At 48.5% G+C, this 13,416-nt stretch overlaps 1 protein-coding gene across 1 annotated transcript; it reads left to right on the forward strand.

Moving 5' to 3' along the window:
* Window positions 1-9: 9 nt before the first annotated feature.
* On the forward strand, window positions 10-12,549 carry LOC311118020 (ubiquitin carboxyl-terminal hydrolase 9X-like; the record flags this gene model as incomplete). The annotated part of the gene is made up of 27 exons (XM_084192904.1): window positions 10-255; window positions 418-567; window positions 655-775; window positions 954-1,084; window positions 1,188-1,466; window positions 1,670-1,795; window positions 1,907-2,065; window positions 2,205-2,371; window positions 2,702-2,810; window positions 3,016-3,162; window positions 3,319-3,465; window positions 3,611-3,818; window positions 4,058-4,278; window positions 4,537-4,733; window positions 4,882-5,055; window positions 5,918-6,059; window positions 6,214-6,417; window positions 6,638-7,096; window positions 7,268-7,536; window positions 7,694-7,919; window positions 8,032-8,161; window positions 8,276-8,461; window positions 8,749-8,969; window positions 9,050-9,295; window positions 9,502-9,714; window positions 9,834-9,935; window positions 10,049-12,549. Coding segments are annotated over 27 exons (5,142 nt in total), but the record flags the coding sequence as incomplete, so codon positions are not given.
* Between the last annotated feature and the right edge of the window lie 867 nt (window positions 12,550-13,416).

A 13,416-nucleotide genomic window follows, 5' to 3' on the forward strand; every position in this document is an offset into this window, starting at 1 on the left:
TCTCTCTCTCTCAGGGCGTTCCGGGGGAAGCACATCACGTTGATTGTGCGTTTCCCTAACCAGGGCCGTCAGGTGGATGACCTGGACATCTGGTCTCACACCAACGACACCATCGGCTCGGTGCGCCGCGGCATCCTCACACGCATCAAGGCCAACGCCACGCACACCAAGATAGAGCTCTTCATTGGCGGGGAGGTCGTCGACCCGGCGGATGACAGGAAGCTGATCGGACAGCTCAACCTCAAAGACAAAGCAGTGAGCTAGTAATTTCGTAGTCAATGTTTTTGGATTAGGGCTTAGTTCTAATGTGTTTAAATGTTACTCCCTCTTGGAATCACTAATCTACTAGGATTAGATGATGAAAGCACAGTGTATCTGTTAGCATTTTGTTGAAATGGGTATATTGTGTGCGTGTAGTTGATCACAGCCAAGCTGACCCAGGTGAGTGCCACCGTGCCCTCCAGTCCTGACAGCTCCTCGGACTCCTCCACCGGCTCACCCAGTAATCACGGCAACCACTTCAGCGAAGGGCCCAACCCAGAGGTGGAGGGCTGCCTGCCTGGAGTGGTAAGTCACTCACTCTCACACACCTTTCCTCACGTGAGAAATGTCAAATGTGTTCTCTTCTCCTGAGTAACGCCTTTCTCTCTGTAGATCATGTCTCTCCACCTGCGCTACGTCTCGTTCCTGTGGCAGGTAGCAGACTTGGGCTGTACCCTCAACATGCCTCTTCTACGAGATGGTGCCAGGCTACTCATGAAGCTCATGCCTCCAGGTACACACGGTCTCTCTTTCCGGTCTTTCTCTCACAAGCTCTCTCTCTGTCTTATTATGTCTGTCCTTCTGTGGCTCCGAAACAGCATCTCCCATCCTTCCTCTGTATATCTGTCTCTCTCACTGTAGTTAGAGATGATTTGTCCTGACTGACTGATGTTCTGGTTTGCTGTGTGTAGACAACAGTACCGTGGAGAACCTACGTGCTATCTGCCTGGATCATGCCAAGCTGGGAGAGAACAGCCTCAGCCCCACACTGGACTCACGCTTCTTTGGCCCCTCGCCCTCACAAGTCCTCTACCTCACTGAGGTTGGTAACACACACAGTGTGTGGTGGTTTACGTGATCGATTCATTACCCCTTACGCTCTTAACATCCTCCTGCCAGGTTTGATTGATTGATTGATTCCCCAGGTGGTGTATGCGTTGCTGATGCCGGCCAGCGGCACCCTCGGCGAGGACGCCAGCGACTTCCAGTACAACTTCCTGAAGAGCGGCGGCCTCCCGCTCGTACTGAGCATGCTCACCAGGAACAACTTCCTGCCGTCGGCCGACATGGAGACGCGGCGGGGGGCGTACCTCAACGCCCTGAAGATCGCCAAGCTGCTGCTGACCGCCGTGGGGTTCGGACACGTCAAAGCTGTGGCCGAGGCCTGTCAGCCCGTAGTGGAGGGGACCAGCCCTGCATCACCGGTAAACAACACTATTGTATTACGGGGAACACCTTGTATACTACAGCTTAGATGAGTGCAAACCAATGAGAGTACCAGGACCCTTGTTACCATACCCCGAATGGGCAGACCATGATCACCTCAACGTACCTTCACTGTGTATTTGAATGAACTTGAATATGACTGGTGTTCTTAATCCACTGCCATCTGTTTTTGTTCCTCCAGATCAACCAGGCGACCCACGACCAGGCCTTGGTCCTCCAGAGTGCTCTACAGAACATCCCAAACCCTGCCTCTGAGTGCATGCTCCGCAACGTGGCCATACGACTGGCCCAACAGATCTCTGACGAGGTGAGACGACGCGTCTGTTGAGAAGAGTGTTTACACATACATTCAACTGGGTAACAACGGCTAGTCGAAAAGAGCAAGACCGTGAACGTCTGCTCACTTTTTGTTTTGCAGTCTCTGCCCCCGAACTCCCAGAACTTCTTCCAGGCGTCCAAGTACATCCCAGACCTCTGTGTGATCCGGGCGGTGCAGAAGATCGTGTGGGCTTCAGGCTGTGGCACCGTACAGCTGGTCTTCAGCTCTAATGAAGAGATCAGTCAGATCTATGAGAAGGTAAAAGCCTTTTTAGACTGAGATGGTGTGCGTGGTTCTAAAGGTGTGTGTGTGTGTATTGCAGACTTCTAGGGGTTTGTAGGGAGAGTTTCTGTGTCTTCTATAAACTCACAGCGGTGTGTGTTCATCCCCTCTACAGACGAACGCGGGTAAGGAGCCGGACGGGGAGGATGAGATGGTGTGCTGTGAGGCGCTGGAGGTCATGACCCTGTGTTTCGCCCTGCTGCCCACCGCTCTAGACACTCTCAGTAAGGAGAAGGCCTGGCAGACCTTCATCATAGACCTGCTACTGCACTGCCACAGCAAGTACGTCTGGCTGTTCATCTATGTCTGTGTTGTGTCTCTCTGTCTGTGTTGTGTCTAGTCTCTCTGTCTGTGTTGTGTCTAGTCTCTCTGTCTGTGTTGTGTCTCTCATTCAGGGCATTTCCTGGACACAGACTAATCCTGGACTGAAAAGCATTTTCAATGGATTCTCCATTGAGTTTAAAATAGTCTTAATCTTTATACGGGAAACCGCCCCTTGGAGTGTAAACTTAATCTCACAAAAACAATCCAATATAAAACTGTCATCAGACGATGTCAACAGCACCTTTGACAGTGAAATGAACCTGTCGTCACCTTCCTGTCTGTTCCCAGGTCAGTTCGTCAGATGGCTCAGGAGCAGTTCTTCCTCATGGCCACTAGGTGCTGTATGGGACACCGACCCCTCCTCTTCTTCATCACCCTCCTCTTCACCGTCTTAGGGGTGAGTATCCTTCCATCTCCCTTCTCTTCACCCCCCCCCACTGACACAATAGTCATTCTTCAGCTCTGGGTAGAAGTTGCCCTTAAGGACAGATCTAGGATCAGCTTGCCCTCTCTAAATCCCAAAATTCATCATTACAACACTGAAACTCTTCACCCCACTCCATTGGGACCCCTTGTTGTTGTAACACGTATCCTTCCTCCAGAGCACGGCGAAGGAGAGGGCGAAGCACGCAGGGGACTACTTTACGCTGCTGAGGCACCTACTGAACTATGCCTACAACAGCAACATCAACCTGCCCAATGCTGAGGCGCTGCTCAACAACGAGATCGACTGGCTCAAGAAGATCAGGGTATTGGACAAGATACTTTTTAAAGTATTTTCATTGTTAGAATGATATGAAATGCAGTTTAATATGATGTAGTATAGAGGAGAAGACCTAAGATGGGCTTTCATATCTCTCATAAATATTACTACTAAATGTCAGTTTGGTATTCTTTCCTACTAGGATGAGGTGAAGCGGATAGGAGAGACGGGGGTGGAGGAGACCATTCTAGAAGGTCACCTGGGGGTCACCAAGGAGCTGCTGGCCTTCCAGACTCCAGAGAAGAAGTACTACATTGGCTGTGAGAAGGGCGGGGCCAACCTCATAAAGGTGGGTCATTATGTTGTGTTTATGAAATCCAATATGGCTGCCACTCAATAAAGTCACAGGACAAACCATCATAGGCCTATGCTTTGAATGGGAATGTCCATTCTGCTAATTCACCCCCCTCTCTCTCCATCTTCTCTTTCTCCAGGAGTTGATAGATGACTTCATCTTCCCGGCGTCTAACGTGTACCTGCAGTACGTGAAGAGTGGGGAGTTCCCTACGGAGCAGGCCATCCCTGTCTGCAGCAGCCCCGCCTCCATCAACGCAGGCTTCGAGCTGCTGGTGGCGCTGCCGGTCGGCTGTGTCCGGAACCTCAAGCAGATCGTTGATACGCTCACAGACATGTACTACCTAGGTACACCAACTATACACTCACAGATATGTACTACATATGTACACGCTCAATACACACTCACAGTTCTACCTAGTCACTTTTATAATAATCAGGAATTTTCTCACATTCTTCTATTTATACTGGTAAAATGTACCTCTCCCCAATAAAATATAAATGTTTTCCTGATATTCATTGTTGTGTTGATCATATGTGGTTGGGAATGGATAAATGTTGAACAACTCTTTCTCCTTGTCTCTCAGGTTGTGAGGCTCTGACAGAGTGGGAATACCTCCCCCCAGTGGGGCCGCGGCCCACCAAAGGCTTTGTGGGGCTGAAGAACGCGGGGGCCACCTGCTACATGAACTCAGTCATCCAGCAGCTCTACATGATCCCGCCCATCCGTAACGGCGTCCTGGCCGTGGAGGGCACCGGCACCGACGTGGACGATGAACTGTCCGGGGACGAGAAGCAGGAGAGTGAGGTGACTGGACCGACTGGGAATCAATCAAACTGGATTCACTCTTCAGATTGAATTATTGCAAAATGTCTTGCTTAAAGCTACAATCTGAGATGCTTTTTATGGCAGCCCCACCACTTGGTATGCAGCTAAGGGACTAGGGAAATGAAACTCCTCTGAAGTTCATATTACCGAGTGTTTACGGATGTTGTGTAGAGGAACCAAGATGTACATTTTGAACTGAAATAATACGTCCTGTGTGTTGTTCCTTTCCCTCCTCAGACTAATGCAGACGGGACGGCGCGGGACGAGGTGTTCGCCTACCAACACCAGTTTGACGACAAGCCCTCGCTCAGTAAGTCGGAGGACAGGAAGGAGTACAACATCGGGGTGCTACGCCACCTACAGGTCATCTTTGGTCACCTGGCCTCCTCCAGACTGCAGTACTACGTACCCCGAGGCTTCTGGAAACAGTTCAGGTGAGCTAGCGATAGCAGCCTGAGGTAAAACAATGAAATGTCAAGGAATGTAGTGGAATACAGTTTACAAGGCGTTTTTATTTTGAAACCAACTAAGACTAAGAGCTACCTCTATCACTCTCTCTCCTCCCTCGCCTCTCTCCTGTAGGTTATGGGGTGAGCCGGTGAATCTGCGAGAACAGCACGATGCCCTGGAGTTCTTCAACTCTCTAGTGGACAGTCTAGATGAGGCTCTGAAGGCCATGGGCCACCCCTCCATGCTCAGCAAGGTGCTGGGAGGCTCCTTTGCTGACCAGAAAATATGCCGCGACTGCCCACACAGGTGAGTGATTTTGATCCAGTTACTTACATTGGTGGAACACAAATGGCGACCACATATCCTCCAGTTTTTCTTATAACATTTTCATTCAGTAGCTAGGTTTTCATCCAATTGGCCACAGATTTTTTTTTATGTGAATATTCTAAAATCTGCATAAAGAAAATATGTGCATTTTCCCACTAGTGGTGTATTTCCACCAAATGAACTTGTTGCGTTAAATAGTAAATATGCCTACTCTGGTCTTGACACGTGCGCTCCAGCCAACAGCTGGCAGAGTCAGTGTGGGTAGGCTAGTCTACATGATGAGATTATTATGGATAAGAGGGAGAATATTTTATTTGTCAAATGGTAGTCAAGTATTGATAATCATGTCATCAGAATAAGACCCTCGATATTTATTGGAAAGGAGCATCAAGCTCATCACCTTGCACTTTCACCACCTTGTGAAGTTCATTATAACTTATTTCATCTGTAGCATAATAAACAGCATGGTTTCCTGAACCGTAGTGGGAGGACCACACACCATATCATTGCATGACTCCAAGTTTACGTCGATATGATGATTATTGTGTAAATGTTTGTGCATAAAGGTGTTTCTACTGCCATTTCTTGCATAATATATTTTAAACAAAGATCCCACCATGTTGAACAAACAAATTATCTGTTGCCATTTATAAAATTGTACTGAAGCTAGCTGTTTCCATCACAGCTTTTTATTTTTATAGACGGTATGACTTTACTCGCGTAACTGTGGATGGAAACGTGGTTAGTGACACAAAATGGCCACCACATAGTTCTCAGTTTCACTATCACGGGCATGAAATATAAGTGATTAAGTGAAACTGTTCCACCATCTTGTTCCCAGGTATGAGTGTGAGGAGTCATTCACCACGTTGAACGTGGACATCAGGAACCACCAGAACCTGCTGGACTCTATGGAGCAGTATGTCAAAGGAGACCTGCTGGAGGGAGCCAACGCATACCACTGTGAGAAGTGTAACAAGAAGGTGCTTCACTCTACTCCTGTTCTTCAGCTTTCTGTTCATCATTCCTGTTGACTACTCAGTCCTTTGTTTTCATTCCATTGCTAAATAGCAGTGTTTATATGGATAGATACTGTAGTATGACATTTGTTACTGTTATTTGTTTTATCCACTACAGGTGGACACAGTGAAGCGTCTGCTTATAAAGAAGCTTCCTCCAGTGCTGGCCATCCAGCTGAAGAGGTTTGACTACGACTGGGAGAGGGAGTGTGCCATCAAGTTTAACGACTACTTTGAGTTCCCCAGGGAGCTGGACATGGAGCCCTACACGGTGGCCGGGGTGGCCAAGCTGGAGGGAGACGACGGCAACCCGGAGAGCCAGGTAGATTACTTTTATATCACATTTTATTTGCGTATTAGAGCTCTATACATTTTTCACAAAGTGCTAAACAGGAACCAAGGCCTGAACCCCGAAGAGTAAACAGAAGCAGCATTGGCAAGGAAAAACTCCTCATTAGTCGATTCATCATTATTCCAGTCATTGGGTCTACTCAGTCACTCCTCTGTTCTCCTTCCTTCCCTCCTCCTCCTCTTCCTCTCAGATGATCATGCAGAATGAACCATCAGAGCCCGACCCGCCAGGCTGCAGTTCTAAGTACCGCCTGGTGGGGGTGCTGGTGCATTCGGGCCAGGCCAGCGGCGGCCACTACTACTCCTATATCAGCCAGCGAGACGGCGGCGCCGGCGGTAGCACCGAGAGCGGGCAGAAGGAGCGCTGGTACAAGTTTGACGACGGCGACGTGACGGAGTGCAAGATGGACGACGACGAGGAGATGAAGAGCCAGTGTTTCGGGGGGGAGTACATGGGAGAGGTGTTTGACCACATGATGAAGAAGATGTCCTACAGGAGGCAGAAGAGATGGTGGAACGCCTACATCCTGTTCTATGAGAGGATGGACGCGGCAGGGGGAGGGGTTGGGGGAGGGGCGGCACGGGAGGCAGACGGAGAGCTGGCCAGGTGCATCTCAGAGCTGACGGTGTCTCCCACTACACCACGACAGGTGGGGATCAGGACTGTGTGTGTGATTGTGTGTATTTGTTTGTGATAAAGTGCAGAGGAGAGAACCTGTGGGTGTGTGTGAGTGAATGAGGGTGCTTGTCTCTGTTTGCGTGTGTGTGTATAATGACGTAACGCTCATAACAGTACTAATTAATTCCCCCTCCTCTCCCAGGTGACGATGCCGGGGGCCATTGAATGCAGTGTGAGGAAGCAGAACGTCCAGTTCATGCACAGCCGCATGCAGTACAGCTTGGAGTACTTCCAGTTCGTCAAGAAGCTGCTGACCTGCAACAGCGTCTACCTCAACCCTCCCCCGGGTCAGGACCACCTGCTGCCAGAGGCAGAGGAGATAGCCATGATTAGCATCCAGCTAGCGGCTAGGTTCCTCTTCAGCACCGGGTTCCACACCAAGAAAGTAGTCCGGGGGCCTGCCGGTGACTGGTGAGTGGGTTGTGTGAGAGAGAGAGAAAATGTGTGCTTTCTTTATATTGCAAGACCGTATAGACCTTATAACTCTCTCTCCATCCCCTTCTCTTCTTTTCCCTCTTTCTGTCTCTACTCTCCTCCCTCCCTCCCCCATCTTCCCTCCCTCTCTCAGGTATGACGCCCTGTGCATCCTGCTGCGCCACAGTAAGAACGTTCGCTGCTGGTTTGCCCACAACGTTCTGTTTGCGTACCCCACGCGCTTCTCTGAGTACCTGCTGGAGTGTCCCAGTGCCGAGGTCCGGGGGGCCTTCGCCAAGCTCATCGTCTTCATCGCCCACTTCTCCCTGGCGGACGGGCCCTGCCCCGCCCCCGCCAGCTCCCCTGAGGGGTCCACACAGGTACAGAGGGAGGAGGGAAAAGGGGGAGTGAGAGATGGAGGGGAAGAGTAGAGAAGCTGTGTGGGTGTATGTGGTGTGATACTAATGACCTGTAACCTTTGACCTGCATCAGGGCTGTGATAACCTGAGTCTGAGTGATCACCTGCTGAGGGCTGTGTTGAACCTGCTCAGGAGAGAGGTGTCAGAGCACGGCCGACACCTTCAGCAGTACTTCAACCTCTTCGTCATGTACGCCAACCTGGGTAAGACGACGTGTGCGTGTGCAGGAGAAACGCTGTTGCTAGTATTCAGTTGGTTTGTTTCTTGCTGGAATAAAACATTGGTTTCCCTCCCTCCCTCCCTCCCTCCCCCCCCAGGTCTGGCAGAGAAGACCCAGTTGTTGAAGTTGAGTGTCCCTGCTACCTTCATGCTGGTGGCTTTAGACGAGGGGCCTGGCCCTCCCATAAAGTACCAGTATGCTGAACTGACCAAGCTCTACGCTGTGGTCTCCCAGCTACTGCGCTGTTGTGATGTCTCCACACGCATGCAGTCCTCCATCAATGGTATGTTTCATTCTCTCTGTCACCGCCTTGTGGTTGCTGTCTCTTTTTGCTCTCCTCCTTTCTTTGTCTCTCGTTCTCTCTCTCTCTCTCTCTCGTTCTCTCTCTCTCTCTCTCTCGTTCTCTCTCTGTTTCGTTCGTTCTCTCTCTAATGGTTCCATTCCCTCTCTTGGGTTCACTGTCCATCATTCTCTCGGTCTTCTGTTTCTTTACTCTTATTTGCATTCTTAGAATAAAACGAAATGTATCTCACTGTGCCTATCTGAACCCCCTCTCCCTCTGTCCTCCAGGTAACCCGGCCCTGGCCAACCCGTACGGCGACGCCAACCTGACCACCCCCATCATGCCCCTGCAACAGCTGGTGTCAGAGATCCTGTTCGTTAGGACCAGCTACGTGAAGAAGATCATCGAGGACTGCAGCAACTCTGAGGAGACGGTCAAGCTGCTGCGCTTCAGCTGCTGGGAAAACCCCCAGTTCTCCTCTACCGTGCTGTCTGAGCTGCTCTGGCAGGTAAGGGGTTAATACTATTGCCTCGCACTCACGCACGCCATTTTCCTTTCCGTCACCTGTCTACCTGTCTCGACCCCTAGGTGGCGTACTCCTACACGTACGAGCTGAGGCCGTACCTGGACCTGCTGCTGCAGATACTACTGATAGAGGACTCCTGGCAGACCCACAGGATCCACAACGTGCTGAAGGGTATACCAGACGACAGGGACGGCCTGTTTGACACCATCCAGCGCTCTAAGAACCACTACCAGAAACGGGCCTACCAGTGTATCAAGTGCATGGTGGCTCTCTTCAGCAACTGTACTGTGGCCTACCAGATACTACAGGTAAACCATGACAATAGTAGACTAGATACGATATGGTAGACACCTCTCTCTCGCGCTCTACCTATCAGATCAGTAATTTTGAATGGTGTTTCCCCCCCATTTTCAGATATGTACAGTATGTTTTTGTCTGGATATCTTGAATAGTGTGTATCAGGAGTATAACTGTGTTAACATTAGAACTATCTGTCTCTCTGTTGTGCTCCCAGAGTAACGGGGACCTGAAGCGTAAGTGGACCTGGGCGGTGGAGTGGCTGGGTGACGAGCTGGAGAGGAGGCCCTACACAGGGAACCCCCAGTACACCTACAACAACTGGTCTCCCCCCGTCCAGAGCAACGAGACCTCCAACGGGTACTTCCTGGAGCGCTCGCATTCCGCACGCATGACCCTGGCCAAAGCCTGCGAACTCTGCCCCGAGGAGGTACGGAAGGTGTGTGTGCGGGGGATGGGTGTTTGCCTGTATTGTGTGTGCCAAGTATGTGTGTGTGGTAATTTAACAGAGCTCTCATTGATTGATTCCATTGTCTTTATTTCTTTCAGGAGCCAGATGATCAGGAGGCAACAGAAGATCACGACTCCTCCCCTCCCGAGGACACAGCGCTGTACCCCCATAACCCTGCTCCTGCCACGCAGTTTCAGCAGGTAACACACACTCTACCAGCACATTGTATGACACTGCCACTGCTACAGGCCTTACAGAATGCTCATATTGAATGCTGACACCTCTATCTCCCTGTTTCCATCTCTCTCTGCAGCAGAACAACCACCCCCACGCCCAGCCCTATACGGGTCCGGCTGCCCAGCACATGAACACGCCCCAGCGGCCCCCACAGAGAGCACAGGAGAGCTGGGAGAGCACCACAGAGGAGGTGGGGCCCGTGGCGCCCCCGCCCGCTGTCCAGACGACAAAAGAGTAACACCAACAACACAACACGAGGGCAACCAACCCCCTTAACCTGCAACTCACCTCACCAAATCTCTTTGCACACTAATATCGCTCAATACCTTCAAGACACCCAGTTTGTTGATTGGTTGATCAAACAGTCGATTAAGACTAGACCCAGGCCGTAGCGCTCTCTTTTCTCCAGGAGGAACAGCGTCCTCTTTGTCACCTCTGAACCTTGACTCCTGCCCTCTGGATCGGGACAACTAAGCTCTTTTAAGTTGTCTGTTTTGTTTCTATGGTAGAATTGAATTTCTATGATTTCTAGAACTTTGGATTTCTATGATTTCGGAATTCTATGATTTCTAGAACTTTGGAATTCTATGATTTCTAGAACTTTAAGTGGGAAGAGTCTCGACGTTCTCTTTCTCTCTGCCCCATAGAGACACATCACTGCTGACAAAGAAAAGAACCATACCCCTGTCTGCAGGGTTGTGTGTACAGTGTTTTGAGCAACTTTGAGATGAAAGACAATGGTGTGTGTGTACAGGAAGTGAAACAAAATGGGGACGGGGTACATAGATAGTATGTTAATGTTTTGGAATCGTTAAAACCTTCCTTCCCTCGACCTCCCTCCCAACCTACAGCAATGATGCAGCAATGCTGGCCTGGACTGGCCCCTAATATGTGACTTCAAAACTGAAAAGGAAGACAAAAGGTCAAATCAAATGGGAAAAGAATAAGTGTTTCTTTAGTCTTCTCTGCTTTGTAGTCAATGCATGGAGGTGAGGTTTGGCCTTTCACTGGCTGACAGGGTCTTGGTTGATGCAGTCATCTTCTCCACCACTATAGTAGGTTTCAAACACCTCTCTCTCAGTGAGGACATTTTGAGTAAAGAATGATATGCCAGTATCACCCTGTGTGCACCAGTTTACAATGGCAGGGTGGGTGAAGGCTTGTTTAATCTCTGCTCACTTGAAGTGAAAATAACTCTTCTTGGTTTTCTTTTTTCCCTTCAACTTTTCGTCCTACTTGAACACAGCTACAGTCTTACAAATGTCTGTCCGTTGAGAGTAACAGATAAAACATTCTAAAGCAGGGTCATGATCTACAATAACTGCTGGTAAGCTAGCTAACTGACTCGCCAAGCGAAGTGTTTCTGAGTGTTCTTTTAGGATTCTATCTGCAACAAAAGTAGATTGCTGTGTTTCAATTGGTAACATGAATGTGTGGTTTGTTGTAAATTCTTTTTTGTTTTACTGGGATAATTGTCTGAAATGAGCAAAATCCTTGCAAAAAAATAAGCCCTTGATATGAAGACTCGTAGGATATTTTATTTGAATTTCCTAGATGTTGTTTTTGCTGATTTGAAAGCAGAGGAAAGGAAGTAGAAAGTAATTTAATAACTTTTTTTTGTCCTATTCTTTAAAAAAATACTTTGTTAATAACTGTTTTGAGTTCTATCTGCCTTGAACTGTTTTTGCTAACAATAGTTTTGGCCAGGGTGTGATTTTGAATTCTGGAGCAACAGTTGACGCTTCAGTTGTTTTTTCCAGTACAGCAGTGTGCCCCCTACCAAGAATACATGGAACATGCAGTCTTTACATTGTAGTGTTTTCATATTTCATCTATGGTACATTGTAAATACCTAATGCACGCAACAACAAAAAACATAATCATCAGGACATACATGACAGTGACGAAACAATATCTCGTTGAGTGGATTTGCCAACAGTAAATGGCATTGCCCCAAGGGACTGGTTGAAACTGAATGGATTAGACACAAAATGTCTGCCAAAACCAAAACTGTGGCCTATGCAGACAAGTTGTGGAAGAGCAAAGTGAGGGAACTATTCTTCCCCCCCCCCCCCCCCCCCCAAACAAAAAGCATACTGGGGAGGTGTGATTAGAATGCCGTATGGACTGATGTCATCCTTCCAGGCCCCGCCCTAAAGCACTACAGGTAATCTCTCCTCTCACTTCTTCCATTTTAAGAATGCTTAAAAAAAAAAAAAAATGACTGCTAGGTCTTACAGATTGTTTGTTTGTTTTGCATTTTCTTTGCATTTTCTTTTTGTAAAGTGTTTAGTTCAGGATCAGACCTGCCTTCTGATTTTGTTTGTATTTTGTTTGAATAATTCTAAAGTTTTTTTTTTTGTGAAACATGCATGGATGGTTATTAAGCCCCCCCCCCCAATCTGCCTTGGAGCACTGTACAAACACACCACACTGTAAAATTATACTTTAAGAAAAGGACAAATAAATGGTCTTTTGAATTATTATGCCCTGTATGCAAGGAGGAACCTACATAATTGTTTCTTTCACCGATCAGTTTTTATTTTATTGCCATGGATAAAGGGGAGGAGGCAAGGAGAGGAAATTCCTTTATAATACATTTACATTTTAGTCATTTAGCAGACGCTCTTATCCAGAGCGACTTACAGTTAGTGAGTGCATACTTTTTTTTTTTCATACTGGCCCCTGTGGGAATCGAACCCACAACCCTGGCGTTGCAAACGCATATTATTGAGTAACCTTTCTTTTGCCCCCTTTAACCTTGTACTTGTCAATTTAATGAACCAAACAGACAAGCTTTACAACAGTTTATAAACCCCACTTTGGCTCATCCCTTCAGGGCGTCTGCTCAATCTGCCACAGTAGGCTTCCAACCACTGATCCACAGTCGGCCAACTTTACCCCAGTCCTATCCTCCTTCAATAGGAGGTGAAAAGCAAAAACGGACCCTAGATCTGCTCTTGAAGCAACACGGTCTAGCAGCCATTCTCTCAGCAGGCACTCTTTATTGTAGCTCATTCTCACCCGCAAGAGAAATGTCAAGAGGAGAATCTCAATTGCGTACTCCTTGCGTCCTTCTCAAAACCCATTGGATGAGAAAGTCAGAGGTCCCGCCCCTCTGACCTTCTCCTCCAATGGGTTTTGAGGAGGCGAGGAGAGAGGACACGCTGAGTTGCAATTGATATTCTCCCAAGGACCGCTAGAAAGGCAGAGGGGATGTGGCGTTGACCTAATGAAACTTTACAGCTGTCATCCATTCCTCGAGTTCTACCTAATATGACACAATCAAAGATCCTTGTCCAGTCAAAATCATGACTGTAGAATTATCAACACCACCGTTCAGGCCTGTCTGACTAAAACCAATGCAGCCAGGAGAGCCTCCAGCCAGTGACCTTGCTGTTTTCCATGCATCCACAGTGCACACTACCTCCTGTGCCATAGAGG

The sequence above is a fragment of the Coregonus lavaretus genome, assembly GCF_964263955.1.
Source record: "Coregonus lavaretus genome assembly, contig: HAP1_SCAFFOLD_2191, whole genome shotgun sequence".
NCBI classification, from domain to species: domain Eukaryota; kingdom Metazoa; phylum Chordata; class Actinopteri; order Salmoniformes; family Salmonidae; genus Coregonus; species Coregonus lavaretus.